Here is a 27926-nt window from a genome sequence, read left to right on the forward strand (position 1 = left end):
GAATAAAGGTATTCGGCTTGTCAAGTATCGGAACTCTTTGGTTATACACCTTAATCACGACAATGCGACTATGATAGTCTTTCCATTATAGGTATCACATTGCAATATCCCTTACATTATACTGCCTCAACCGCATTCGTCTCAGAGCCCTTCTTTGCAACCCCACTGTAGAACTGTCGTTCCTGATAGACCTTTACATCATCGTCGGCGTATATACGACCCTGCCTCTCCTCTTTGATTCTCAACCGACGGATTCTACGGACATCCCACTCAACGTTCCTGGTCAACCACCACGTCCACAGGTTCGCGAGACAGGCTGCACCAATGACACCGGCACAAATCCCAAACGGTGTTTTGTATCCGTTGTACGCAAATTTAGACTGGAAAAGTTGCGGTCCGATAACGCCGCCAACTTGACCAACGCAGGACTGGAAAGCTAATGTAAATGCGGCGCCAGTTGTCCCTTTTAGGGAGGATGTTCGCCCTGGGATAGGGTTAGTCTGTCGGGTTATACAAACAGAAAAGAAAGAAATAATGCAGAACCTATAGAAGAGAAACTTACATGCCCAGAACGGAATGAAATATACCGAATAAAACATATTACCCAACACACAGGAGATATAGATCCCAACACGTGATTCCAAGACTGTTAGCAAGATAAAAAACACAAGCATCGGCCCCATGATACAAAACATAGTGTATGCAGGGCGAGTGATATATGCCTGTTTCAGAAACCAGCCTGAGAAGATAATCGCCAGAACAGCCGCTGCGGAGGGCGGGATATTAAGCAACTGATTGCGTGGAAGGCCGGCAAATCCAAGACTGGTGGTGATAGTGGGAAGCTCCCATGTTAGTGCGTATCCTGAGAAGTTGACGAGAACCTGGGATAGCATGAAGGCGTAGGTTCGCGGATCCTTAAGTGATGCGATCACTTCTTCTTTGGAAAAGTCGGAGTCTGCTGTTTTGGGTGCGTTCTCGGATAGTCGTGCTTCGACGTAGTCTTGTTCGCGCTCTGAAAGCCACTTTCTGGTCCTAGGTGACTTGGGCCAATCTGGTAGGACAAGGTAGATGACTCCGGAAAAGAGGATGGTGAATAGTCCTTCTAATAAATAGACCCTTGTGGCTGGTTAGTTAAACGCGTTTACAGTTTGGTCTGGTACTAACCATCGCCATGCGCTCATTCCGCATAACCCGTTCATGTATGATATTCCATATGCTATTAGCGAACCTACGATTCCAGACGTATTCTGGAAGCCGAACATCCACATGATGGGCTTCCCCATCTCATCGCTGCGGTACCAGCCGCATAACTGGGCAGCTATGCCTGGAAACATGCCTGCTTCGCACATCCCAAGGAGGAAGCGCATCGCCCAGAGAGTCTCTTTGTTCTTGGCTGCTGCATGGCAGGCAAGGACAATACCCCAAGTTAACATGATTCGCGACTGCCATAAGCGCGGCGTGAGCCGCTTCAGTAAAAGATTGCTTGGCACTTCGAAGACAATGTAGCTGATCTATAACATGTTACTCCTCGTTCATGTTTTGCTCCCGATAGCTGTGGATTTAGCTCAAAATAGCTAATATAGGCTGTTGTAAGGGGGGTGAGAGGGGAACCAACAAAATAAATAGACTGAACCCAATTGTATTCGTCCGATGTCATTCTAAGTTCGTTTAGAATATTGCGGTCTTCTCCAACTTGCAACACCTTGACGGAGGCCGCATTGGTATAATCAATCTAAAAGCAAATTAACATGGGTATTGAAACAGGAATTTTTCGCACATGAAATGATGACGCTGGGTACGTACAGTTTTGATAATGTACATCATGCCGATCAAAAATAAGAACCGCCTGTCAATCTTTCTTCGGATTTGCTTGTCCTCTTCCGGCGTGAAAGATTGGAGTAGGGCTTTTCTTCTCTCATCTTCGGTTCCAAGCTCGGAGTTGCTTTCTCCAACGTCAGATAATACTGTCGAGCCTGCGATTTTCTCCATGGCCGTGAGCATACGGCGAGGACAGTAAATAGCAGTGAAGAAGCTAGAAGAACAGGAGAGAGAAAGGAGAAAACAAGGTTGTCAACTACCAGCTACTACGCTAGAAGAAATACGGCAGTATTCATGAATCATGCATGAAGGCCAGACTGGCATGCGCCAAGGCTTAAACAGCATGAACAATACCTCGTGGCTATCACACAATTACTCTCTATATCCTTCTCCAACTCATAAACCGACCTGTCAAGTTAGGTCAAAGTTAATTGAGTGTGGAGAGAAGTAATACGAGTTAGTTTGTGTCGCTAAAGCCTTATCTATGGGGTGATCTATAAACGGGATGGCGTGCGCATAAAAGTCTCTCGGCAGTTTGTCGAAGATGACAGCTAAAGGTATTCGTAAAACAAGAACATCGCTGTTTTGTTCGTTTTTGCAATATGCATACTAGTCTTGGAAGGAAGCTGTAAATTTGGAGTAATATGAAATTAATTCTAACTTACTATTGAGCGTTATGCATCCATCTCATGGTCATAGATTGACAATATCTAATTTCCTGCCATGTGAGCAGACCTTCTCCTTCTCCAGTCAGGAGATTTGACCCGCAGGATGACCATCGCTGAACCGACTAAAACAAAATTTAGTATCGACAGCCCTGTGAAGCACCATCCCCATCCCATCCTCACGGTCAGTGGATGAATGATGGCCGCAGTAACTGCCGCCGCAGGGCTTCGAAGCATATTTCCCAACGCAAAGGCCTGGGCAGCCTGCTGGCGGATACATTCAGTAAGGAAGGCATTAGTCGTCACGAAGATCCAGGACATTCCAAATCCCACTACAGTCAGATCATGGCCATTAGCCTAGTTTTTCTTTTTCACACACAGCAAGCTACGTCAAGGTGGACATACCTAAGAATGTTGAAAATAGCACTGCCGCCGGGTGAATTGCCCTATCCACAAACCAGCCGAACATGGCAAAACCAGCGGCACAGAGTAATATGCCTCCAATTTGGTCCCGAAGTCTAGCCTCCGGTGTGACTTTATCTTCTCCAAGCGCGTTGACCATGCGAGCGCGACGCCAGTCGGACCATCGACCGCCTGCGATGGAGCCCACAACCATCGCAATACCAACAGCGACGTATCCAGCTCCGACCTCAGTCGAGTTCCAGTGATAAACATTCTCCAATGCTGTAGGAAGCTGGACCGCGATTCCGAAATATGACGAATAGAGAATGGCGGTATTGACAGAGACAATGCCAATAGGAGGATAGGTGAAGAGACGCCAGTAGCCTTTCAGAGTAGGCTTCGGGGGAGGAGGACCGCGCTCAGACTCGGGGGCAAGGCAAGAGAAGGGGGTGGGTGGCCATAGTATCCAGCCTTTATTACTATACGGCTTTCCGTTGCCTACTCGGGCTCGAAGAGTCTCCGGCTGGAATAGAAGCATGATGGGCCAAAGCACAACGGCCAGAATTGCTAGGCTTATATCAGAACAGCAAGGAATACAAAGGCAAGAGATTTACATACCCAAGAATGCGAAAATCCATCTCCAGCTTGCTTGTCCAACGATTGCACCCCCAAGGATCGGACCCAAAATAGGACCGCACTGAGGGCCCAACATGAAATAAGACATGGCCCGGGCGCGTCGCTTGGGTTGTGTGATCTGCGTATACGGTGAGTATAATACTCTCTTTGGCAAAAACAAAGGGCACTGCATACATCAGCGACTGTACCAGCACCCATCGACACGACAGCCGATGAACCGAAAGCTTGGACGATGCGCAAAAACACCAGAGCACCAAAGTTCGTCGGAAGCACAGCCATTAAAACATTAGCGATGATATATACTATTAAAGATATCAAGTACAGCGGTCTTCGCCCCTTCCAATCCGCATAGCTTGACCAAAAGAGAGGCTATGCAAATGTTAGCCCACGGCCGCTGGCAACCTAGGGTTATGCCAAAAGACTTACACCAAACCCGAACACCGCCATGAAGACCGAGACGGTTGCATTTATAGCTGCAGCGCTTACTTGAAACTCATGCTCTAAGACAGGCAAGGCAGGAAGGTAAATGTTTCCTGCCAATGGGCCCAAGAAGCCGGCCACTGTCACCACCGCAAGAATGAACACTCTTTTCGGGCGAGAGAAGGCCGTATAGGGCGGCGGCTGTATGACTGCACTTGCTGGTGATTTAGCCGGTGCAGTCACAAGTTTTGATGGTTCCTCCTCCTTCGCAACCGAGCATGGCTGGTTCGGTGGACTGGTGGTAGGACTCGTCATGGCCAAGATATCGAAGAACCAACCCGTACGCCGCACACAAACAAAGCAGTTCGTGTTCTAGGTATATGAAGGCCGTGAGGGCTTGACTTACTAATGAAAGGGCAAGAAATAGGTAATAATAATCATAATATTGAACTAATTAGTCACCTTCAACCTCGTAGCACGAGTGGAGTTCAATATTGAAAAGGCAGGGTATAATAACAAGGGCTATGCTCCACAATCGTATCCATGAAAATGTGCTCAATCCCGCGCACATACAGCTTGCCAGCCAGTTACGACCTCTTGTAGTTGGCTGGGTCTGTTTCTTTATTTTCTTTCTCATAGTTTTATCTCATTAGACCAAGGCATTCTTGGCAATTCAAGTATCAAACAAACTTCTCTCATATATTTCTTGATCAGTCACCTTCCTGGTTTTGCATATTGCGATCTGTCTATAGATGTCACCGTGAATACTTGTCACGACACTCTCTACATGACGTTAATGTGAAAATGTCCTCAATAGATCGCATCGTGAAAGGAGACCGGGATAAGGATAACATCCACGCCCATGAACAGAATGCTGGCTCCGAGGAAGAGTACGCAAGCGAGACCACCATCAACAACCAACAGGTTGCCTCCCTCAGTACCAAGAAGGCACTATGGGCTTACCTCATTCTGTGCTTTTCCGTGAGGATATTCCAGTACATCTGTATAGTACATCATTTACTAACTAGTGAATTAAGACGGGCCCAACCAGTTCAATGGCGTTCAACTATGTCTCGGCGGCCATTCAGTCTGCAGCAAACACTGTCGGCCATCAGCCGGGATCTGACAAGCCCTGCGCTCGGCGAGGGCATATTAAATGCTTGGTGAAGTTCGGCGCAGGAGAGATTGACTATGTCAGCTATGTGTATGTCTCGTATCGTGATATTTTTGGAAGTACCACTGAACGAACCAGGCTCTATCTACGCTCCATCGGTCGCGCAATGGAAGGGATTGTCACAATCATGACTGCTGGCGTAGCAGACTACTCACGTATGAGCATCCCCACTCCATGTTTCACCAGGCCTCATGGAGAAGCATTCAATGACTCACTCGACGGAAACTAGGATACCGTAAAACCATGATGTTGTGCTCGATTCTCCTATTTGGCGCGCTGGCGCTGCCATTTGCGGGTCTAACCAAGGCCGAATATAGCCACCTCAATGGGCTCGCAACCTTGTACTGCTTGCTCACTACAGTGCAAGGCGTATATACCGTTATCGAGGCATCGTATATCCCGATCTTCATGCGCTCGGTGGGTGGTTTACACTCTGCATCTCCAGCAGCAGATCCGGACACAAAGCGTACATGGAAAAAAGGCTTCACCGTTAGTGTTCTAGCATTGGTTGCAAGCAACGTCGGAGGCATTGTTGCCTTGCTCATCGGTGTCATTCTGTCTTACGGTATCGGGTCGTATGTGCAAGTAGGTTACTTCAGCTACCTCCTCGCCATTACAATTGCCGGCTGCATTACGAGTAAGTCCATCTCCACTCCACACCTGAGCACGTATCTAAACCGTTTGATGCAGTCGTCTTCGGGACCATTGGCCAATTTCTCCTCCCCTCAGTTCCGGGTCAAGAGCGGCCCAAAGGCCAGAATCTCTTACTCCTGGCCGTGAAAGGGTGGATGCGCATGATCGGGTCAGCGCGTCACTATCCCGAAGCCTTCAAGTTCTGCATTGGCTGGATCCTGTGGAACACCGGCTACAGCAATTTCCTCGGCCTGACTCAGTCGCTTTTCCTCGAGGTCACCGGTATCGCGAGAGGGTCGGGCGTGTATCAAGTTTGGTCCTTTACCAACGTGATCTTTGCCTGTATGGGTAGCTTAAGCTTTCTGTTTCTCTATCCCCATGTCCGTGTTCCGATCAAAAGCTGGGCGTACTTCTTCCTGAGTGTTAACTTCTTGTGTGTGCTGTGGGGATGTATCGGGATCAGCAACCACGTCACGATCGGGTACAAGCATGCCGCGGAGTTCTGGGTGGAACAGGTGCTCTTCATGAGTACGAGTAGTGCCCTGCGATCCTATAACAGGACGGTATTTGCGTCGCTCATCCCCTGTGGATCCGAAGCACAGTTCTTTGGTATGGAAATTACGTTGGATCTTGCCACTGGATGGATTAATCCCCTCGTGCAGGGCGTGATTCAAGATCATACGCATAATCTAAGGTTCCCCATGATTCCTAACGTATTGCTTATTTTTGTGGCGGGCTTACTGTACGTCTGGGTGGACATTCCGAAGGGGATTGAGGATGCGAAGGTGCCGTTGAGCGAGGCTAAAGGAGGCAACTAATGGGATACCCAGGGAATTCTGTCCTACGAGCGTCTTGTGAGACAGAAAGTCGATTATTTTGTCGTTGATTGGAATGAAAGGATCTTCTCCTCTACCCTTGTATGACTCTATCTGCGCCGAGCAGCGGCAGACCGTAAGCCATAATGAAAGGATTCACCCTGTTGATTCTGGTGTTACTGTTCCACCACTTGTTGACTACACTGACTCGATTCAGTGGAGCAAATTGCCTCACATCGGACGGCTCGGCAGGGCATGAATCGCTCGCCAAGAAGCGCATCCAGCAAGACCTTGACATAATAGTGTCGCTTGGCAAGCAAAAAGCATTGTCCAAGTCTGGGGCGAAGGAACACAAGCACCACCTTTCTATATTAAACAATAAGCACCAGAGAACTTTTGCGCACATTTCCTTTGACACATGGTCGCACAGACCATTGTTTGTTTCCTTCTTTTTGTTGTCATTCATGCTTTTCTATAATCAAAAGTGGGAGAACACGAGAAAAGAGAAGAAAAGAGAAGTTTTTGTTTGCCCAATTTTGAACCTCGGAGAATTTCCGGTGATTCTCGTACGTAAGATAAGCTGTTCTTCGAACTGTCCTGCAGAAGGCACAGGCTTCGTTGTTGCTAGACAATTACTAAAATTAAAGAAAGGAAAAGAGAAAGAGAGCCTCTCTGGCTTTGTTCCTTAGAGATCAATCCACTTTACTTGCGTTCGGTGAAAATTAAACGAAGAGCTCGCGGGTACAGCGGACCAGCCTGAAATACTACGAGTCAGCGTCTGTTCCTGTCTTTCTTCCCTCGAGTATGGTTCGTTTTCAGCCTCAAGAATTACAAACACGACTTACCGGAGTCTTCCGATCTGGCCATTCTGGATCCAGTGACCATGAGAGTCTGCTGACCAGGACAAAGAGCGCCACGCGGGCCTCGAGGAGCGCGAATTTCTCCCCTAAGCAGGCTCGGCTGCCACCATGGAAAGAAACGAATTCCGCACGGGCTCTCCTCTGGCGGTAGCACTGCGAAATCTCCGTGTTACTCTGACCCCACCGCTCCGGCCGGAACTCGTCCGCTGTCGGTCCCCAGACTGCAGGGTCACGGTTGGTAGAGTAGCAGTTGTATCCGACGTATGTGCCCTTAGGTATGTAGATCTGATTTCCTAAGATGACGTCTTGCGATGTCCTGCGATTGATCAGTTGCGATATAGGCGGCAGGAGGCGGAGGCTCTCGTAAATGACGCATGTCACATAGGGAAGCTCGCTGAAAGCAACGTTCGAGGGATCGAGCGTACTGCACGCGTCGATTTCTCGCCTCAGCCGGGATTGGACATCCTGTGACATTAGCTCCATCGACTTCAGAGGACATGACACGCTTACCGGATGCTTCGCAAGCAAATACAGCATCGAAATCAGGAGCAGTTGCGGGTTCTCCTGTCCGGCGACAAAAAGCACGTTCAGGTTGTCGCGGAATTGCTTCCCTGTGAGTACCCCACCATCCCTCGCAGCCATTAGACGTGCCCCTAGATTACTAGCATTGGGCGTTCCCTGTCCATGCCGTACGCCATATTGCAATGCGGCTGAAAACTGTTCCACCACGTTTCGGGCTCTTACACGGCACGGAATCAGCTTACCGAGTCTGTCCAGGACTGGAAAGTTCATGAAGATGGGTTTGAAGATCTCTCTCTTTACAGCTAGTTGTAGCTGGTGAAGCGATGACTCGTCTCCTTTGGTGGGTTTCTAGACCTTTCGAGTCAGTGGTGAATGAACTACCAATCTAGTAAAACAGGTGACAGACGTGGTTTGCCTGCAACAGTACTTGGGAAACATTGGCGATGGTGAACTGTTGCAGGAGATCCTGAACAGGCACACCGCAGTTGCCAACTGTATTCTGGAATGCTAAAAGTGAAGAACAGAGCTCTTCTGCATTGGCGGCTATAAGCCCTGCGTCAAAGTGGCCTTGAAGACCCGGCGTGATAATGTCTCGATAGAGTCGCCAAGTCGTGCCTCGCGAGGATATGACGTTATCACCTTTTGGCCCAAGTGTCAGCAATAGAGCAACCGAGGGAGAGACGGGGAATCGACCTAAGAACTCAGCAAGTACACTGTGAGGAATCTTCTTTTGGTTCCCACTTTTCTGATACACGTCCTCGTTTCTGAAAATCTCGTTGAGATAACTTGAACGCTGTATAAGCAGATTCCATTGCCCCGCAAAGAATATCTTAATTGCTCCATGGGTTTGGAGAGGCTTCTGGATATGCCTTCTGTAGATATCCTCTTGGTCAATGTCACGAACCAAGGAAAGCAGAGTCACCCAAAATGGGACAGCAGGGATATTCCGAGGGTAACGAGGAGGTACAATCCTCGAGAAGATACAAATGCTGAGAAACAAGATCCCTACCGCGAGGGCTTTCCCGATAATGATACAGAGGCCGTGCATGACCATCTTGCGGGACGTTGGTTGTTCAGATTTTGGGAAGAACACGGAGCGCTTATGTCCTCTGGGGTGCCAAAGTATTGAAGCAGGATTAACGGATGACCGCATTGGTCCTACTAGAACTCGTAGACGCTTGCTTTTTGCGGGAGTAATGCGTAACAGCGTCATGGTGACTGGCCATCAAATAACGAAGTTGCCTAATTTGGCTCAAGTGTAGACCTAGTGTAGTCACGGTGGGCTCGGTCTGACCACCGTGTAGGTTCAATTCGTGTCATGCATGAGAAAGATAAGTAAATAACATGGACCCATATCCCCACCGGGTGGTCCCTCTAAGGGTCCGGTATCAGATCCACGTTCGTTCTAAATCCTGCCTCGGGAATAACAAATTGTGCTGTTCGCTAGCAGCTGTTCAAGTTGCGTAATAATACGAGCATTACCTAGACAATAGTAAGTGGATCGGACTCTGGCACAACCAAGCATCCCCTTTTGGCAGCAGATGCCAGAGACGCCCGGAGAGTCCATGACTTGCTATTGTACCTGCTCCACTCAGATTTACTCACCCTTCACCTCCTATTCTTATGAAGAAGACTTATGCATATTTTGCTGTCAATATGGCGAGAACAAGCTTCATACAGAGTGCAACCACAATGCCCTCAATCCATGAAAGAGCCCTGGGGGCATATGTACGAACTCCTGGCGGTGGTCTCGTCCGCTGCGTGGGACTGCATTCGCAATGGATCCAAAATACCTGGTCAGCGATTCGATCGACAGTCACGGCAAAAAGCCCAAGTCCGGCTCATTGCCTAAGAGTTTGCCTACCTGGGAGTGAAGCCGACTGTGGGTTGCAGGAAGTTGACATTTACGAAAGACAGAGAGCGAATACGGAGAGTATCGTTGGTTTCATTCTAAAACCTGTTCTACTGGGTTGGATGATTGGTACATTGTCGATAGATCAATTCTTTGCGGACCTAACATTGGACCGCATGAATGTCACTGCTACTACTTCTCGAGTAGTAGCCGAGGCTCCGGTAGATTTAACGGTGGAAAGGATCGTCAATTTGTTCGACAAAGAGCTTCGGTATCGCGTGAAAAATGATCAATGGGAAACTCAGGGTCGAGAATATTTTGCATCAAAAGTGCAATTCTTCGTACAACATAACTCCACATTGCAGTTATGTCTTCCAGCGTTCCCATGCAAGTCATCCAATCCAGAGAAGGTCATGGGCGTCCTCCCGGATAGGGGCGAGGAAATCGCCTTGCGCAGACTGCATGCTTTTGCGCATAAAATTGAACAAATATATCCACCCGGGGCTAGGATTCTGATCATTAGTGATGGTCACGTTTTTAGCGACTGCAGTAAGTTGTCAATCATTCATGTCCTTGTGATATCCTACAACTAACAACCATGGCAGTCGGCGTTGACGATGAGACAGTAGATAAATATGGTGAACATCTCAAAGTCCTTAATCGAGCCGTCTCTATAGCCATGGGTGAAGACGCTGAACAAGTTCAGTTCCAATCTCTTGTTGACCTGTTTGATCTGACATCGCCCTCGCCCTTGACTTCACCAAATCTTGTGGGAATGCTGAGTCTGCCCAAGCTGCAGCATTACCTTTCCACAAACCTCGACGACATCGCTGAATTCTGTCGTCGTATCCTAGTAGCTGGCTGTCAGCCTTCTGGGGAGAGTCTTCGTACGCAAATCGAATCAGGGGACGAGTCCACTTTAGCTCTGTATCGTGGGTTTTCGCGCTTCATGCTCCAAGATTTAGATCGACATCCACTCACACAATCACTATCGCGCTCTCAGCGAAAAAAGCTCGCAACTAAAGTCTCTTTCGAAATGATCCTGCGAAATCAAGCGTATTCCAATTTAATTGAGCTGATGTTCCCGGACTGTCTGCGCCTGTCAATCCATGCCCACAATAACTCCGGCCCCAAGTTCGGGATCAGACTGTTTGACACTGCGACAGTACGCGCCATCAGACAACTGGATTCGGTGGGTAGTGACGATAACAACGGTGATGACGAAAGTGCTGCGATCGCATCGCATCTCCTTCATATACCAACACCGTGGCACAATTGTATCGTGGAAGTTGCCGGTGATCCCAAACTCTATATTGTGAAATACGGTGTCATAAAGAATGGCTCGTTCAATGACAAGTACAGTTCTGAACTGGTCAAGGGAAATCTTGCGAAGGGGGAAGGTGCTTTTGTGTCGTTGAAAAGACCCTTGAATTCAGTCAGAACAGCATAATGTTTGTTTGACTAGTTGTTGGCGTCTATCACTGTACTCCTCTTTACGCATTGTTATTAATTTGTGTTCTGTGTGGAGAGCATCAGCTAAACTATCTTCATGTACATTGGAGGGTAGCTTACCTTATCAGAAATGTTAATGCTGAAAACACTTTTCTATAATTTGTAAAGACGAGCTCGTTGCCGTTGATATCGTACTGGGAGACTCCTTCTATAGAGTCATACCCACGTGTATGCGATAGGCTGCCCTCTTGTATGATGCTTGTTTTTAGCGAGTAAAGCAAGATACGTAGAGGCTTGAGCTTCAAGACTTCAACCATCCCTACGAGAGCAAACATTTATGAAGACAAATAATCGTGAATTCTTTACTATGTCGCCTGTGGTCTACTTCGGTAGTAGATGCGGGCAATTAAAGAAGGCCACTTGCACGGTCACATCATCCCGTATATGGCGGGAGAATGGAGAGCCGAGAGCGAGACGGCCTGCTATGAGCTCGTGATGGTTTCCCCCGAGGGAATTGCGCACCAGGTGTACGGCAGCGTTATCATCTTGGATTGTCGTTCTCCCCTCCTCAAATTCCCAGTCCACGCCGTTCCCAAGGTCACCGAAGTCGACACGTTTATATTCTGTTTTCGGTTGGCTGATTGGATGCCCATGAATTTGTGCATCCAGCCATTTACCAACTAGATCTACAGCCTGCTGATTGGAGAGTGTATCCCACATTCCATCCGTCGCAAGGATGACAAACGAAGGCTTACCCGGGTCAATTTTCGTAGTTGTCACAACAGGCTCGGCAGTTAGGTATGGTGGTGTGCGAACGTCGTACTTTGGCGTCAGGGGTGAAGGGCCACCAAACCTTTGTTTTAGGTCCTGCTGTAAGTCCAAAGACCACTTCCAGCGACTATCGCCAAAAGCTCGTGAGACCATCATCCCTAATATCCGCCCATCCTTCGCTATGTTCTCTTCGCCCGGGTGCTCCTGGTTAATCCGCGCAACCTCATCTTCATTGCTACCAGTCTGGTCAACTGACAATGGGATTGCCTCCCATGTGCCATCTGGCTTTTGTTGGCCTAAAACCGCTCTGGAATCTCCAGTACACGCCACGTGCAACGAGCCCGTGACCGAATCGTACATGGAGAGTAGAGCGCACGAACCAGCGTAAGCAGGAGCGAGCTTCTTCAGCTTATCCTGCAGCGGTTCACTACTCTGGGCAGTTTGCAGGGCTGTCTTTACAATCGAATCATCCAAGTCCAGAAACGCCTTGACGATTGCGTGCTGGAGCACCTCGTCGGGCATGGACTTTTCACCGGTGGATGCTGATTTAACTTTACTCAAGCTATGTCGCACAAATAGCAAGAGTTGATCCTTCAGCAGCTCTGCGGTTTGCCAGCCAGCATGTCCGTCGAAGACAGCCCAGGCCATCCACTGGGTGCCATCATTCAACGGGGATGGGAATATGCCATGGGTGAACCGGTCCTCACACAGGCTGTTGGACGCCAGTTGTGTGCCATCGTACCTGTTCACTCCCGTAACACTTCTGACTGGAAATGAATATGCATCCTGAGAGATGATACGCGTCACTTCCTCTTTCGAAGGACCGGGCTCGGCCACCAAGTGCCCGGTTGGCGGAGCCTCCAGACGAGGCACATCGTCGTCGCGCGTAGATGTCAACAACCAGAAGCCCGGTGCACTAACCGCGCCGGCAATGGCAAAGGACCTCCATGTCTTGTTGATAGCTGGAGCTGTGTCCTTCCTGGAGTGGAAGTTCCTAACCTGGGTCTGTGAGAGGGAAGTTCTGGTCACGCGACTAGCTAGACGCGTGCCACGCACGCGTACAGACAGCATAGTCGACTGGGGGAGGGAAAGGCTCAGGCAATAATCTCAGATCGCGTTGTACCATGAGCATATCCCTTGTTGAGGTTCTACGAGAATGCTTATATCGGTCAACCTCAAAGTAAGGGGTTGATCAGTAAGCAAATGCACAAATGATGCTTTCTTTCATTCATTCTCTGCTCTTTCCATCTTCATACATATCACACTAGTCTGTATGTAGCTAGTTCTTGATACTGCCACCGCCCAGTACAGCGGACTAAATCTAGCTAACAGACAAAATAAAAACTTACTAAGTTTACCAAGCGTAATAACGTAATCCACGGGCGAGCGGCCATCCCGGGCGAGCGGCCACCACACCAGAACTCTACGCACCTCCTAGAAATGAAGCTATTCAAAACACCGAAAAATGTGCATTTCTATAAAAAATTTAAATAGTCTGACGATTAGGATACTGAGTAATTTTATGTTCTAGTATATTACAGCCAGAACACCTTGGTGGAGCACGTATACGCTGGCTTTCTACCGGAGCGCCTATATCTACTGAGGCAGTAGTTATAGGCTCTATAGTAGAATTTCTGCCTTGTATAAGCTCCTGAGCTTCCTGAACTGAAGCGCCTGATTCTATAGGCAGCTGTCTAGTAGAGCGCTTTTTCTTTTTAAGTATTCTTTCATGCGCGGCGCGTAGTTCTCTGGCTTCCTGCTTTGTAATAGTAGCTTTATTTAAAGCTCGTTCATAGCCTTTGAAAAGCTGCTTTATCACAATCTTAGTAGGCGAATCAGGGCTCTTTGTACGAGCTCTAAGCAGCTTCTTCAGTGTAGTTTCCTGTTTTTGTAGTTGCTTTAGATTATGAGGCGTTTTAGGCACTGAATTAGTAGACCTACTACTAGGTCTACTACCTGGAGGTGTTGCTTCTAGCTGAATATTTAGCTGAGATAATACACGCTTAGGATTGAAAGGAATAAGACCAGTAGCTGAGAAACCGCTGCAGATATTACTAGTAGTATATATCTGAGCTCTCGCCTGAGGAAAGGCTTCAAGAAAGTCAAGTTTATTGATGTGGTTGAAGTCTAATCTCATCTTATTCTCAACCAGCTGTCCGTACGCGCGTTTTAGGGGGCCAAAGCAGCCTATATCAAGCGGCTGAAGTAGGTGAGATGAGTGCGCAGGTATACAGAGTGGTATAATATTGTTTTGACTGCATATATCGTCGAACTGAGGTGTTAAATGACTACCGTGACCATCGAGTATTAAAAGCCGATATCGACCAACCGTACGGCCAGCAGTAAAAGGTATAAATAGCTGCTGCAGCCAACGTAGACCTATCTCATCGGTAGTCCAGCCATTTGCACTCGTTTCTATACGCCAGTCTGATGGTAGACCCATCTCGTACCAGCCCTCAATATGGACTTTGCCTTTGAAGATAAGGCAAGGTGGAAGAGGCCCCCTAGAGCTAATATACTTAATAGAAGTGACCCATTCCCGGTTCCCTGGCTGTAGAAGAAAAGGTCTATCAGCTAACTCAGCTCGAGTAACTACTTTAGTAGTAGATATCAAGCCCATTGCAAAGCCAGTTTCATCAAAGTTGTAGATATCGTCCGGTTGAATGCTATACTGCATTATAGTGATTTGTACGCGCTCAAACCACTTATGTAAAAGCTTAGGATCCTCGTATTTAGCGCGCTGATAGTTATAGCGGCGAGAAAATTGAGTTTTTAACTCCTCACGGCGTTTAATAAAAGTATATACCCAGTTTTCACCAACAGTAGTAGGAGTATCACTAAAACCACGCTTTAAAAGTAAGATATTGGCCATTTCTCGTACATGAGCGGGTCGAGGAGGTGCTCCACGCTGATCTAGCGATAGAATCCAGTGTACCAGCGAATTCTCCTCATTTTGAGTTAATTTATGGCCATTGGCGCGCGTTTCGGCTCGAAAAGTATGGCCATTCAGGCGTCTCCGAAGGGTAGTACGTGGAATATTATAGATACGTGCTGCTTCAGCTATAGTGCGAATTTCTTGTTTTTTAATAGCTGAAATTGCTAGTAGAATTCTACCTTCTTGTTCAATAGAATCTTTTAGCTTTCTGGCTGCTTTTGGTGGCATAGTTGGTGGTTGAAATATATAGATTCTTCAAGCGTGGTTGAAATTGGTTGACGTGGCCGCTCGCCCGGGATGGCCGCTCGCCCGTGGATTACGTTATACTGGACCATCTTACTAATATACTAATATGATTACATTTATATAAAATCTATAGATTTTTATAAATTTACTTTTAAACTTAAAAAAATTTAATAAATTAATTAAAATATTTTTAAAAAATATAAAAAATAATATTAAAAATTCTTTATTAATAATAGAGACATTAATAAAACGGTTAACGTCTTTCAAGTTTAACATCCTCACAGCTGAAGGCCTTAGATACTCACTGACTACATACACTGTTTATGGTTCGTCACCTGACGAACTACGAGAGGTATGCAGAGACATGGAAAAAGATCTTACTCATGCTGGACTTACGATTGATGAGAGAAGGACAGTCCGAGAAACGAAAGAGGTGTCATACTGTCTATCCACCGATGGATGCCGTCCCGACTAATGCGCTCCTAGGGCTTGGATTAAGTGCGCCTAACAATAACTTCCTTGCACTAGTCTTAGCGTTTGCCTACACTTCTTTATAACCTGGCTATCGTTCATTTACCATGTCTCTAACTAGATGGGTTCTAATTTGAGTCGGTGGATACGACCAGAAATTTCGGCTAGTACCTCAGATACCTGCCACCTTGCCTTACAGGCAATAGTCAAGAGAGTCCGGCAGGTTGTGGGCAATTCCTTGCGCAGCGATAGAGGCATAAATACCTCCACATTCTTCAATTTCCATGGCGTGCACGTTGGGGTCGCAATAGAGTATGGTTTCAGTATGAACCCTATGAGGGAGATAATATTGAAATGCCACCTATTGATGCTCTTGTTCTCTTATTTCCACCGAATGTAAGGATTGGTAGCAATTGTTGTGCAGTTCAACTACGGCGTTAGGTTCGGATAAACGGATGTAGCTCTGCAATTAACTAGGTCATGAGTCATGACTAAGTGCGCCAACACCAGGACCCACAGCCCGAAGGATCTAGTTATTAGCAGCTTGTCTCAGCACTATATGAACCTCCACTAACGTTTATCTGAAAGTTGGGGGCCATAAATGGGCGCCTTGTTGCATTATTCTGCACCATGTTGGCTGTGATGGGCATGGGCCCTGGCTAAAGAGGTGCAGGTTTTCGGCTCTGTTACAGGATACGAGGCAGAGTTCGGCCAATTGGTAGGAACGGAAGGGAATTAAGTGGAACAAAGGGTTAACTCCTATTGCAGACATCTATATCCCACCGCTTGACTTCTTTCACCTCAGTGTCCCCGATCAACTTTCCAAACACCTCATGCTGTTCCTGAAGTGCCTCATCCTCCCAGCGCTTTTCGCCTGCTCAAGCGCATTATTCTATGTTGCCTCCACCTCCCATATAGAGGTCGACTGTATCTCTCGCCACTGCTGTTCGGCAGCGCGATCCTCTCACTGCATACGAGCCCCTACCTAACATGGCTCACCGGTATGAACGTGCTGTGGGCGCTCTTCGCCTGCGTCTGGATCCAACATGCAGCAGCCGTCCGCTACTTTGACCAACTGAGAGTGCCCCAGACGGCATCTCCATGGCTCGCGATATACAAGATCTGGAACGATCCACAGCGTCGCATGAGCACTGGACTTCCACCACGATACAAGCGCTCCATTTCGTCCCCCAGTCGAATAAGTTTCACATTTCACCGACTCGCCAAGATCATCCTCTGCTGGGCCCTTCAGCTCTTTATTATCGGCCCCCTAGTTCCACTTTATTTCAATTTCACCGCGCAAGACTTCGCCCCCTCTCGCAAAGTCTTCCTCCGCCGCCTCCTACCCCTCCACAACAACCATCATCTCATCACACTCCGCGAGATCCAAATCCGCCTCTTCCTCTCCATCTACTAGATCTAGACTGCCTACTTCATGCTCAACCTCTGCAACGCCCTCCTCTCCATTATCTTCAGTGTTATACTCCGCCTCGACACCCCCAATGAATGGCAACCCCTCTTCGGCAGCCCCCTTCAAGCATGCAGCATCCGCCGCTTCTGGACGAAGTTCTGGCACCGCCTCACAGTCTCCTGCTGCGCTTCCTCCGGAACACAGGTCACCCGCCGTCTCATCGGCATGACACCAGGATGCCGAAGCGAGAAGATCTTCGTCGCATTCTGGACGTTCTTGCTCTCCGGGCTGTGCCATGTGATTGCCGACTGGCAGGCAGGCGAGCCGTGTCATCCGCACGACGATCTGCTCTTCTTCGTGGCCAACTTCATGGCCAGTGCCTTGGAGCTGCTTGTGGTGCGCAGGCTGGAGCGCGTGAAGGGATATCGTGCGGATCATGATAAGGATATTTGGTCGGTATTGTTGAAGACTACCAATAGGGTTGTGGGGTATGTTTGGGTTTTGGGATTCTTTTTCTGGATCACTCCGAAGTGGCAGTATCCAAAACTGTATGCAGTTTTGACGCAAGTCCAGGGATACTAGGGTTGGTAGTAGTCAGTAGTCAGTAGCATTATTGATGAACGGGGTCGGTGATCAAGGAGTCGGGTCATGTCACCGATCTCTGCCATCAACGGGCGCTATTGATAAAAGAAAAGAAAGGAAAGAAGAAGAAGAATATATTAAATCAAACCATCAATATTGTATAATTCTTCGCACACCAGAAAGATGAATATTCCAGTAAATGCTCCGCATCGGACACTAACAGCGTTGTCTTTGACTTGGCAGCCCCCCAAGGTGAATAAATTAGGGCTTCCGCACGCCATACCACCGCAGGCAGTCACCTAAGTGTCGCGTAATCTCCCTCACCACGGCATACGTGTCACATGATCGCAAATCTACTGGGAGAGATTACGCCCCATCATTCACCTGGACTGACCACTAGTCCATAACATAATAAATTCAAGGGAAGCCCAAGCCTGCTAAGGCTAGAAACAGTGTTTGCCGAGTAGTTCCTATCTGCTACCATCTCGCCACAACAACTCAATCACGGTAAGTCCTCATATTAACACTCAAGCCCAAGGATAACAAAACTCCACAAGGAAAATAATTCTTTAACTAATTCCATACTTTCAGTATAATTATTACCACCACTTTACTCTACACGCTGGCTGTTTCCGTGGCCAAACCAGGAAGGAGAACATTTACGGTTAATTCTGGGGAGAATACCATGCTAAACTGGCTCCGCAAACTCTTCGGCGCGGACAACGCTGCCCTAGACCCGAGGAGCCAGCAGCGTCGAAGTCGGAAGCGAAGCAAACAGATGCGTGCTCGTGAACAAGAACTGCGCAGACAGAACCAGAGGCAGGAGTTAAAAGGCGGGAAGCACAGAACGCCGTTCTTTTGGGGGTCGCCAGGTGTTACTACCCCTGTGCATCAGACCAGGATTTTTGAATAATTGCAGGCGTTTACTCTGGTTTTTTTTTTTTTTCCCTCGTTATGTATTTGTTGTTGAAAGTAATAAGTGTACTAGAATGTTCGAAAGGGTATTGTTATCAGCCCCCGAGTCCAGCTTCACTGGAACGCACCACGACAACATCCAATCATTCTCGGCTGCTGTGGAAAAGGGCTGCTTGGTTTGTATATCTCTACGGAAATGTTTTATCAGGCAGTTTGGAAACCTAGAGACAACTGCGGGATTTCATATCACCTACAGAAGAAGTAAAACAAGAGGTCGTGTCAAAGTCAGAATGGTTCTTGGAACACAATGGTTTGATCTGATCCGAGAACTTCAGCTTGCGAGAGACGAGGGACTCAGGACCAAGTTCGGTGTGGCAGAGAGAAGACGCGGAATACTACGTGGTAATATATGTCGCCCATCCGCTCCGCTTCCGCCCCGCCCGCTGCTATGCGTGTCATGTATCATAACATAGCCCCATGCGCTCTCCACGCCTCTGATTAATCCATCAAGCCGTCCCCTTGGCCGTCCCCCAATTAACAACCCCCAGGTCGCACTATAGCGCCAAAAGTGACCAATTTCTCAAAAATCTATTTTTTTTCTAGAATAATAGGTCTACGTGTTTATTATCCTCTTTTACTCTTTAATCTACTTTTCTTTTATTATAATATAAAGCTTCTATAAAAGTAGAATTAAAAAATAACGTGTAGCCAAATATAAAACAGCAAGATTTTAGTAAAAAATCTGATAATCCAAAGTTTTGCCCGTTAGCTAGATTTAGTCCGCCGTAGCCCAGGTCACGGGGCAAGTGGAATTGCCTACTTTTAGTTGTCTACCAAATAGAGTAACTGTAGCGCTCTTTCAGTATACTACAATCTATTCAGCGATATATCTACCAGACCTACATTCCTACTTAATTTCATAGAACCCCCTCAACCCATCAAACAACTCCCCAAAAACACCCCCATGCCACCCCCTCACCTCCTCCCACTCCTCCCGCGGCAAACAAACACTAAACATCCTCAACCAACCCCCCACAATGAAATCCGCATAGCAGGGTTTATCCCCCAAGATAAACGGTCCCGTCTGATTTCGGACAAACAACCTCGCCAGATCCCCCAGCGTCTTCTCAAACGAGTCCATAATCCCCCGTCTCGCCTCGCCGGTGACATTGAACGCCTCAAATGAGGGCATCCCCGCCCGCCGACAGAACTCCGCCTTCGACGCCTCCGCAGTCTCCGGGTTAAACGGTAACCCCATGACGTTGAGGATCGTGTGCGCCGTAAACGCGGCGTCAACATGCGTATTGAATTCAGCGTAGCGGATGTACCTCTCCCGTCTCGCAACCTCACTAAGCTCAGAAAGCGGAACTAGCATGGCCGTATTGCTAGTCCGGAAATCCAGCTCTACACCCTGAGGAAACAAGTCTCCGCCCACACTGGGGTACGTCTCGTGCATGTACACCGCAATATCGAAAGAGTCGCCGATTTTGGAGTTTGTGGCGGTGTCAACCAGTACAGGGAGGGTGTAGAATTCGCTCCCGTCGGCGAATTTGCGGCCTGCGGGGATACCCAGCGATTTGCGGGTTTTGGCGATGTCTGGCATGTCGATCCATGTTGTTTTGTAGGGGACGGACTTGAAGTTTAGAGTCTGGCGGGTTTTTGTTGGGTTGGGGGAACAGGCGTTCTCCGATACGGGCTCGCGCATCAGGATGTCGTAGACAGTCAGTGTGGGAGTGGAAGTGGACATTGTCGATCAGGTGGCTGGCGATGATCAGTATGGGGTGGATATTTGAGAGTCTCTTCCAATCTGTAGATGAACACGTCAAGTACAGTGGAGGTAATGACTTTTTGGCACGCCCCTAGTGCGGGGGGCGGGGTGTACCCGTCCTACCGCCTACTGTTTTTGCAATAGTAAGGGACACAAGCATATTATATATATGCACGCGCGTAGTTGAATAGAATAATATACTATTTGATATCCTTTTGAGCTCTATATAATATACCTAAACATAGAAACTATAAAGTGTTGACTCCTCAGATTTAAGCTTGTCTATATAAAGCTTTATTCTATTGGCTGGGAATAGAGTTGTTAACGGGGCGGAGAGTATTGAACTTTTCAGTGCTATGTTAAAGCACATGTACTGTCTATCAGCAGGTACCTGCTACTGGAAGATTCGTTGTAATTCGTTCACTCTCATTTAGCCTTTGTTTGTATTCTCATTCATTCCCATGGACCTGCCTGGTGGCCCTCTTCCAGTGAGTAATATGAACGCATCTTGCATGTATGTAAACAATGAAGTGAATGCCATAAAGGACGGAGTGCAGGTATACCTGACATTTATCGTAAGACCCATGAACATGGAGATCTATCCGCTAACTACTGGAATATACTGCATTGATGTATGTCGATCTAACAGCAATGTAGGGCTCATATTCACCCAAGCTCTTTTCCCCGCTCTGCCCCGCAATGGATGGAAAAGCATATATCCACCATCAGAGCGAACAGCAAGATTTCTCTGAGGACATCAATACTCTCACAATCCCCTCAATAACCTCTTACCAAGGTCGATATTCCCGGATCCACCGTCACCACCTCATATCACACCATGTCCAAGCGAATAATCGTAACCGGCGGCTCCGGCAAAGCAGGCCAATATGTCATTCACCATCTTCTAGCCCAGGGCTACTCCATCCTGAACCTCGACCTGAACCCGCTCCCACCACCACTAAACGAAAAAGTCCACACTTTGAAGGTAGACCTCACAGACAATGGCCAAGTCCACGGCGCCCTCCTTTCACACTTCCGCCTCACCGAACCGTTTCGCGAACCCCATCAGCAAGTCCCCGACGCCGTCATCCATCTGGCCGGATACGCGCGCAACATGATCGTCCCTGATACAGAGACATACCGAGTCAATGTACTCTCATTTTACAACGTGATCGAAGCGGCCTGCCGGATCGGCGTGAAGAAGATCGTCCTGGCGAGCTCCATAACCGTGTACGGTGTTACCTATGCAGAAGGGGATGTCGATTATCCATCTTTTCCCGTGGATGAGGATGTTGATGCGAATCCGATGGATGTGTATGCTTTGTCTAAGGTCTGTGGGGAGCGTACGGCTCGGAGCTTTGCGCGACGGTTTGGCAATGATATTTATGTCATGCGATTAGGAGCGGTGGTTGGCCCGGATGAATTCCAAGAGAAGTTCGATGGATATGTGGAGAGGCCGGAGGAGTATAAAGTGCATGGGTGGGCATATACAGATGCAAGAGATATTGGACTGATGTTTGAAAGATGTCTGGTGACGGATGGGCTAGGGTTTGAGATTTTTAATGCGGTCAATGATGATATTACTAATTTCGCCGAGTCGACTATGGCGTTCTTAGAGAAGATGTGTCCGAACATACCGATTACGAGGCAGATGGAGGCTAGGGAGGCTCCGGTCACGAATAGGAAGTTGAAGCGGGTGTTGGGCTTCAAACAAACGTGTCACTGGCAGGACTTGTACATAACAGCGGGCAATCGATAAGGCACTGTGTTGAGAATGAATACATGCTACATAGGGTAGCCTGAAGAGAATCTTTATAATATTGGAACCTAGCTGATTGGGTGGTTGATGAAGAATTTCGGACACTTGGTGGTGATAATGTGGTTACTCCTTCACACTCACCAAAAGCAGTGGTATCCGGCAGAGGGAAGCCACGGTGGCTCATAAAAGCCCGGTGACTATAATTAAATGCGTATTGTAAGGGAGTAAACGCAGCTCAGTGCCCTTGATTTCTAAGCAGAACGATCGTGCAAGATTTCCCGGTTAGATTAAACCTTCAGTTTGATTTATAATAGAGCAATTCTATCCGAGCCCCGATATTTTCGGCGTGTATATAGTGTTGAGGAATTCCTCTTCCACTTAAAATGTACCATGGACTTAGAAGACCTGGAGCACATCTTACAATTACGGTGAAAATAATCACAAATTAACAGAACATGTCTCCTATCCGAGTCGGTTTGATCGGACTGCCTAGTGCTTCGGGAGAGAATTATGAGGGCACTTCGTGGTCTGTTAACGCCCACTTGCCCTTCCTCACCAAGTCTCCCAATTTTGAAATTGTTGCGCTGCTGAATAGCTCCGTGGAGTCTGCACAAACGGCAATCCAGAAATATGGCCTACCGAACGAAACCAAGGCTTACGGTGACCCGCAAGGTCAGTCCCTAATACACGTGTAGTGAGAAAATACTCATGGTGACAATAGATCTCGCCAACGACCCTGATGTGGACCTCGTGGTCTGCAGTGTCCGCGTTGACCGACACTTTCTGACTGTGCGTCCTAGCCTCATCGCTGGCAAGGCAGTTTATGTCGAATGGCCACTAGACCGTAATCTCGAGGTGGCCCAAGAGATGGCTACTCTAGCGACAAAGCATAATGCGCGTACCATCGTAGGCATACAGGGCGCCTTTTCGCCGATTATTCGTAAGATGCGATCTGTTATCGAAAGCGGGGAGATAGGACGCGTCCTGGCTAGTACGATCACCGGATCATTTGGCAATAACGTTGATGCAGAGAGCAAGAACGTACGGTACTTTCTTGACCGGGATATTGGAGGAAATCCGATTACTATCCATGTTGGTCACAGCTTGGAGTACATTGCTGCCGGTGAGTAGCCCGAAGGACATGTTTTGGCTGGATATTAATACGGTTTCCAGTCCTCGGGGAATTCAAAACTCTCAGGAGCTTTTCGTCAATCAGCCGACCGACGATAGATATCAAGGACTACAGCGTTGGAGACACCGGCAAGGTCGTCGAAGCGGGCGCTCGCAATACTGTCCCGGATCAGATTCTCGCTTATGGCACCGTTGAGCCTTCCGATGCAGCAGTTACTGTCAAATTCCATGCTGGAAAGGAGTTTCCAGGCCAGCCTCGACTAGACTGGCGTATTCAAGGAGAAAAGGGTTGGCTGCGGTTGGCCTCCCCGTTGGTGTCTTTGAATGTCGGCGGCCCGGGAATTAAATTGGAGATCGCGAGAAATGAGACGAACACGGTAGAGGAGATACTACCGGAGGCAGATGAGTGGGATGAGCTACCCGTACCGGCTCAGAATATTGCCCGTCTGTATGAAGCCTATCGCAAGAATGAGTGGCATCCCACTTTTGACTGGGCGTTAAAGAGGCATGAGGCGCTCGATAGGATTTGGAAGGAGTTTGATGCAGAGAGCCATTAGGCTAGGCAGGAATGAAGGCGGAAGAGATAGAATAGTTTGCCAATGTCTGAGGTACTCATCCTGCACTACTCCAAGTTGAATAGCGAGATTTATACGAGATAGCTCTGATGAATGAAGTGTGGTCATATTATCGCGTCAAGGTAACCAGAAATGGAACTGATATTGAGTCTGGACTGTTGGGGTCAACTCCAAGGCCCCGCAATTGCCGTAAATATAAAAAAACAAATAACAATCCTTCTATTGGTGATTCTTATCACGACAGCGATAAAATACCGCTGCCTTTTGAAAATTACGGAGATCTGCGCGTTATTCCTTGGAAGGTTTCTGACACCATTGGCTCCGGCGATGATGTGACGCCGCTACCCGGCAAGCCTGCCAAAATGCAACACCAAACATCATATCGCAGAGTGGCTGTCGATGGCGTGCATGTGGTCTATAATTAGTGCTCTCATTGAGGGGTATCCCGGGATTCGAGCCCCGCGATGATGAGCGCAATTAAGCTCCAACTCGCGCAACATCACCTCGGCTACGATATTTAAACACGCAGTTGGAGACTCATGCCCTCCTAATCAGCTTATTGTAGAGGATCAACATACCATCATGGCTGCGGTTGAAGTATCTGTTGTATCGGATAGGAATATCCCATTGCTAAACGGCCACGCGCAAAGTCACACGCCGGTCGCTGTTTCGACAGATATCAAAGGGCCGGTCGCGTCCACTGTCATAGAGAAAACAGAAGAGGTTGCTCCGCAAGGAAGGCCTGCTTTTGAGCTAGAGGATCATCCAATTGATGAAGTTCGAAATATCAAAGTTGGTGTCATCGGTGCCGGCATAGGTGGTATTACTGCTGGCATTCTCTTGCCGGCTAAGTTACCAGGCCTTGACCTCCGGATCTTCGATAAGAATGCGGATGTGGTAGGTATTTTTATACCCTCGTGTAGTAAAGTGTGAGAAGTATTGACTAGTGTCAGGGAGGCACATGGTACGAAAACACATATCCTGGTGTACGATGCGATGTGCCAGCGCATGTATACCAGTCTGGATTTGCACCTAATACGCAGTGGACGGAGGAGTTTGCACAGGGACACGAAATTCGGGATTACTGGCAAGGGCTTGCCCGCAAGTACCAGGTCTACAAATATATACGGCTGCAACACAAGGTAGAAGAAGCCATATGGGTTCCTGAAACAGGAAAATGGCGTGTCACCGTCCGGGATATCGGCATAGGAAGGGTACAAACGCTTCTTCACAACCCTCACTAAAGTAATAACACTGACTGGAACTAGGTATATGTGGAACATCTTGACGTTCTGATTAATGCGATCGGTCACTTCAACGATTGGCAACTACCCAACTATCCCGGCATTGATCAATACACGGGTACCATTTTCCATTCCTCCCACTGGGATCATGACGCCGACCTGAAAGGAAAGAGAATTGCTCTTATTGGCAATGGGGCGTCCGGTCTCCAGGTTCTGCCTTCGATCCAGCCGGTTGCACAGCATGTCGATCACTATGCGCGTAACCGTACCTGGGTCGCAGACTCCTTTGGCACGACTGGTGTGCGCCGACTTGAACCGAACTTGTTCTCTCGCGAACAGCTCGAATCGTTCAAAGACCCTGATACATATATCAAATATCGCAAGAGTGTGGAAGAAGGATACTTCTCACGTTTTGGTGCAATCTTCAAGGACTCGCCGGAGAATCAGGCACAGCGAGACACGTGGACGCAATTAATGCTTCAGCGTATTACTGAGAAACCCGAACTGGCAGATAAGATTCTACCTGAGTTTCCGCCAAACTGTCGACGAGCTACACCAGGGCCTGGTTATTTAGAAGCCTTGACCAAAGATAACGTGAGCTACATACAGACGCCTATCGAACGATTCACAGCGACAGGTATCGTGACAGCAGATGGTGTTGAAAGGCCTGTCGATGTCGTGATTTGCGCCACCGGAGCCAATGTTGACCATGCGCCTCCATTCTCAATCATTGCGAATGGAATCGATCTCAAGAAAGCCTGGAAGCACGATGGTTTGTGGGGATTCCCCTACAACTACCTTGGTATCGCAACACCAGGCTTTCCGAATCTTCTTTGGATCGGTGGTCCGCATGCCACAGGCCACAGTGGAAGTGTTCCGAATAGTATGGAGAACCTGGTGACTTATATCGCCAAGGTCTTGCGAAAGATCCGCAGCCAGGGAATCAAGTCGATGGCTCCATCTAAGCAAGCCACTGACGATTTTGTTGAGTACTCTGACACATTCTACCCTCGCACCGTATGGACGGGCAACGACGACTCGACCCCTGGGCAGAAGAACTGTCGGTCTTGGTATAACGGTGGCCGTCCCGGTGGACGAATCCATGGTCTGTTCCCTGGAAGCGCTGCCACATTGAACTATATCCGACGGGAGCCACGATGGGAGGATTGGGAGTACGCATATACCAACCCGAGCGGCAATCGATTCGCGTATTTCGGCAATGGCTGGACCAGAAGAGAAAAGTATTTGGACGCAGATTTAGTGCCACATGTGAAGCGACCTGATACAATAGATCTTACTACGTATATGGAAGGTTGGTGGGATGTTTGATTGTTTACGATGAATTAGCCCTAGTCAATCTTGCTTAGAATATGCTATACCAGTGTGCTATACGAAAGTTCCCTTCTACTACATTTACCTTGACCTAAAGAGTCCCTACGTTGCTGATAATTTGTTTTACTGATGACGCAGTTAAGTCGCGTCGCTTGAGTCACTCCATAACATCATCTTGACAAGTAGACTCAAATAATGGTATCCATTTTTTCTCTTTTATTCGGTTGCTCAGGGTGTCTCATTTTATGGTTCTCTTTATCGTGTCGCCGAGGAGAACCTGCTCTCCATAACCTTTGTCTTCGCGATCCTATAATTCACACTTCTATGACCATTCTATATAACAGCGACATAGACCGGGAAAGTACCGGTCTTGTGCTAAACCATTTCCTCACACCTTTAATGAAGACAAAATACTCAATCAGGACGACTGCTAGCATGTTGCACTGGTATTCGCTAGTTCGAGAACTACGTCTGGCGATCCTAGGGATACTCATACGGCAGAAATATGGCTTGGCTCCTTACGCCACGGTCTGAAAGGAATGGCAGGCCGCAATAGAGAAGAAAATATTCCGCCGACTGAAGCTGCAACCCTCATGTCTACATGAATACGAATCCATGGTTCGCCGACGACGGAGTGTCGTGAAACATATCTGGTTAGATATACAGCTTCGTTCATACAGCTGTCGAAGTTGTCAAGATTTAGAGTCATGTTCATGGACATCAAGCAACAATCTCATGATCCGACGAGCGATCACGAAGCTATTTTCTATATTAAGCACCTGGGATCTAGTGACCATGGTCTGTCACTAGAGCTCAGCGCACAATCCCCCAGCGATTCAGAACACTGGTTTAAGACCAGTTATCTCGGGGCCGATGGCGAGAATAGAAATGACGGAACGGGAGTTTATGGGAAGAAAGCTGCATGCACCATTCATGATCCGAAGCACGAATGGGTTGACGGCCGGCAGGTGGCTGTGCCTGATGGATACGCTATGTTACGACTCTTCGAGAAGATTGACTTGAGATTCAAAGAGGAGCTTCCCGAGGTCCACGCAGTCACCAAACTTGTACTGCGTCGGCAATGCCGTCGTCGTTTTGTGCCTAGAGCTCTGTGGGCTCTGTTGGACAAGCTTCCTCGACTGAAGCACATAGTATACGAGCCATGGAGAGTATTGGACAGAACAGTTCAGGAACTACAGTATGATACAGGTAACGGACTATGTTGCTTGCCCTTATTAAAGAGTCTGGACTAACCTCTACGTTATAGATTATAAAGGCATGATCGAAACGCACTTACCTAAAGGTGTCAAGAAAATATCACTATTTGAAGATTACAACGAGGGGTATGTGACACCAGTCCGACGAACAACATGCCTTCAACCAGACCTTGTCCGGATAGCACAACCTGCAGTTGGTGCTGCTTTGGCATACAGGAGCCTTGACGGCGAAGAGCTTTACGTTTCGTTTATGGTCGATGCTCAGCACTTCTTTGAAGCCCGTCAGCCGCCTTGGACTTGGACCAGTCTTCAGACTCTAG

The 27926-nt window shown here is 48.0% G+C and overlaps 11 protein-coding genes across 11 annotated transcripts; 6 read left to right on the top strand and 5 right to left on the bottom strand.

Annotated features, from left to right (window-relative positions):
• Positions 1–116: 116 nt before the first annotated feature.
• AO090701000438 (uncharacterized protein) lies at positions 117–1989 on the bottom strand (the record flags this gene model as incomplete). The annotated part of the gene is made up of 5 exons (XM_023237316.1): positions 117–484; positions 563–1116; positions 1165–1511; positions 1616–1732; positions 1804–1989. 5 exons carry the CDS (start codon positions 1987–1989, stop codon positions 117–119), a joined length of 1572 nt encoding a protein of 523 aa, XP_023092135.1.
• Positions 1990–2528: 539 nt separating this feature from the next.
• AO090701000437 (uncharacterized protein) lies at positions 2529–5645 on the bottom strand (the record flags this gene model as incomplete). The annotated part of the gene is made up of 6 exons (XM_023237317.1): positions 2529–2815; positions 2889–3452; positions 3504–3639; positions 3696–3890; positions 3948–4313; positions 5493–5645. The coding sequence occupies 6 exons, from the start codon at positions 5643–5645 to the stop codon at positions 2529–2531; spliced, it is 1701 nt and encodes a 566-aa protein (XP_023092134.1).
• A 1620-nt stretch (positions 5646–7265) lies between these two features.
• AO090701000436 (cytochrome P450) lies at positions 7266–8999 on the bottom strand (the record flags this gene model as incomplete). The annotated part of the gene is made up of 3 exons (XM_023237318.1): positions 7266–7319; positions 7409–8293; positions 8352–8999. The coding sequence occupies 3 exons, from the start codon at positions 8997–8999 to the stop codon at positions 7266–7268; spliced, it is 1587 nt and encodes a 528-aa protein (XP_023092133.1).
• Positions 9000–9973: 974 nt separating this feature from the next.
• Positions 9974–11247, top strand: AO090701000435 (isocyanide synthase family protein; the record flags this gene model as incomplete). Its single annotated transcript, XM_023237319.1, has 2 exons — positions 9974–10346; positions 10403–11247. The coding sequence occupies 2 exons, from the start codon at positions 9974–9976 to the stop codon at positions 11245–11247; spliced, it is 1218 nt and encodes a 405-aa protein (XP_023092132.1).
• Positions 11248–11630: 383 nt separating this feature from the next.
• On the bottom strand, positions 11631–13414 carry AO090701000434 (PP2C family serine/threonine-protein phosphatase; the record flags this gene model as incomplete). The annotated part of the gene is made up of 2 exons (XM_023237320.1): positions 11631–13097; positions 13370–13414. 2 exons carry the CDS (start codon positions 13412–13414, stop codon positions 11631–11633), a joined length of 1512 nt encoding a protein of 503 aa, XP_023092131.1.
• A 3261-nt stretch (positions 13415–16675) lies between these two features.
• Positions 16676–17089, top strand: AO090701000433 (uncharacterized protein; the record flags this gene model as incomplete). Its single annotated transcript, XM_023237321.1, has 1 exon — positions 16676–17089. One exon carries the CDS (start codon positions 16676–16678, stop codon positions 17087–17089), a length of 414 nt encoding a protein of 137 aa, XP_023092130.1.
• Positions 17090–17308: 219 nt separating this feature from the next.
• On the top strand, positions 17309–17925 carry AO090701000432 (uncharacterized protein; the record flags this gene model as incomplete). The annotated part of the gene is made up of 2 exons (XM_023237322.1): positions 17309–17631; positions 17862–17925. The coding sequence occupies 2 exons, from the start codon at positions 17309–17311 to the stop codon at positions 17923–17925; spliced, it is 387 nt and encodes a 128-aa protein (XP_023092129.1).
• A 1562-nt stretch (positions 17926–19487) lies between these two features.
• Positions 19488–20327, bottom strand: AO090701000431 (uncharacterized protein; the record flags this gene model as incomplete). Its single annotated transcript, XM_001823223.3, has 1 exon — positions 19488–20327. The coding sequence occupies one exon, from the start codon at positions 20325–20327 to the stop codon at positions 19488–19490; it is 840 nt and encodes a 279-aa protein (XP_001823275.1).
• Positions 20328–21186: 859 nt separating this feature from the next.
• Positions 21187–22107, top strand: AO090701000430 (NAD-dependent epimerase/dehydratase family protein; the record flags this gene model as incomplete). Its single annotated transcript, XM_001823222.1, has 1 exon — positions 21187–22107. The coding sequence occupies one exon, from the start codon at positions 21187–21189 to the stop codon at positions 22105–22107; it is 921 nt and encodes a 306-aa protein (XP_001823274.1).
• A 455-nt stretch (positions 22108–22562) lies between these two features.
• Positions 22563–23795, top strand: AO090701000429 (uncharacterized protein; the record flags this gene model as incomplete). The annotated part of the gene is made up of 3 exons (XM_001823221.1): positions 22563–22779; positions 22829–23230; positions 23281–23795. The coding sequence occupies 3 exons, from the start codon at positions 22563–22565 to the stop codon at positions 23793–23795; spliced, it is 1134 nt and encodes a 377-aa protein (XP_001823273.1).
• Positions 23796–24395: 600 nt separating this feature from the next.
• Positions 24396–26386, top strand: AO090701000428 (flavin-containing monooxygenase; the record flags this gene model as incomplete). The annotated part of the gene is made up of 3 exons (XM_001823220.1): positions 24396–24710; positions 24767–25027; positions 25082–26386. The coding sequence occupies 3 exons, from the start codon at positions 24396–24398 to the stop codon at positions 26384–26386; spliced, it is 1881 nt and encodes a 626-aa protein (XP_001823272.1).
• Positions 26387–27926: the final 1540 nt, after the last annotated feature.

This window comes from Aspergillus oryzae, chromosome 5, assembly GCF_000184455.2.
Source record: "Aspergillus oryzae RIB40 DNA, chromosome 5".
Classification (NCBI taxonomy): domain Eukaryota; kingdom Fungi; phylum Ascomycota; class Eurotiomycetes; order Eurotiales; family Aspergillaceae; genus Aspergillus; species Aspergillus oryzae.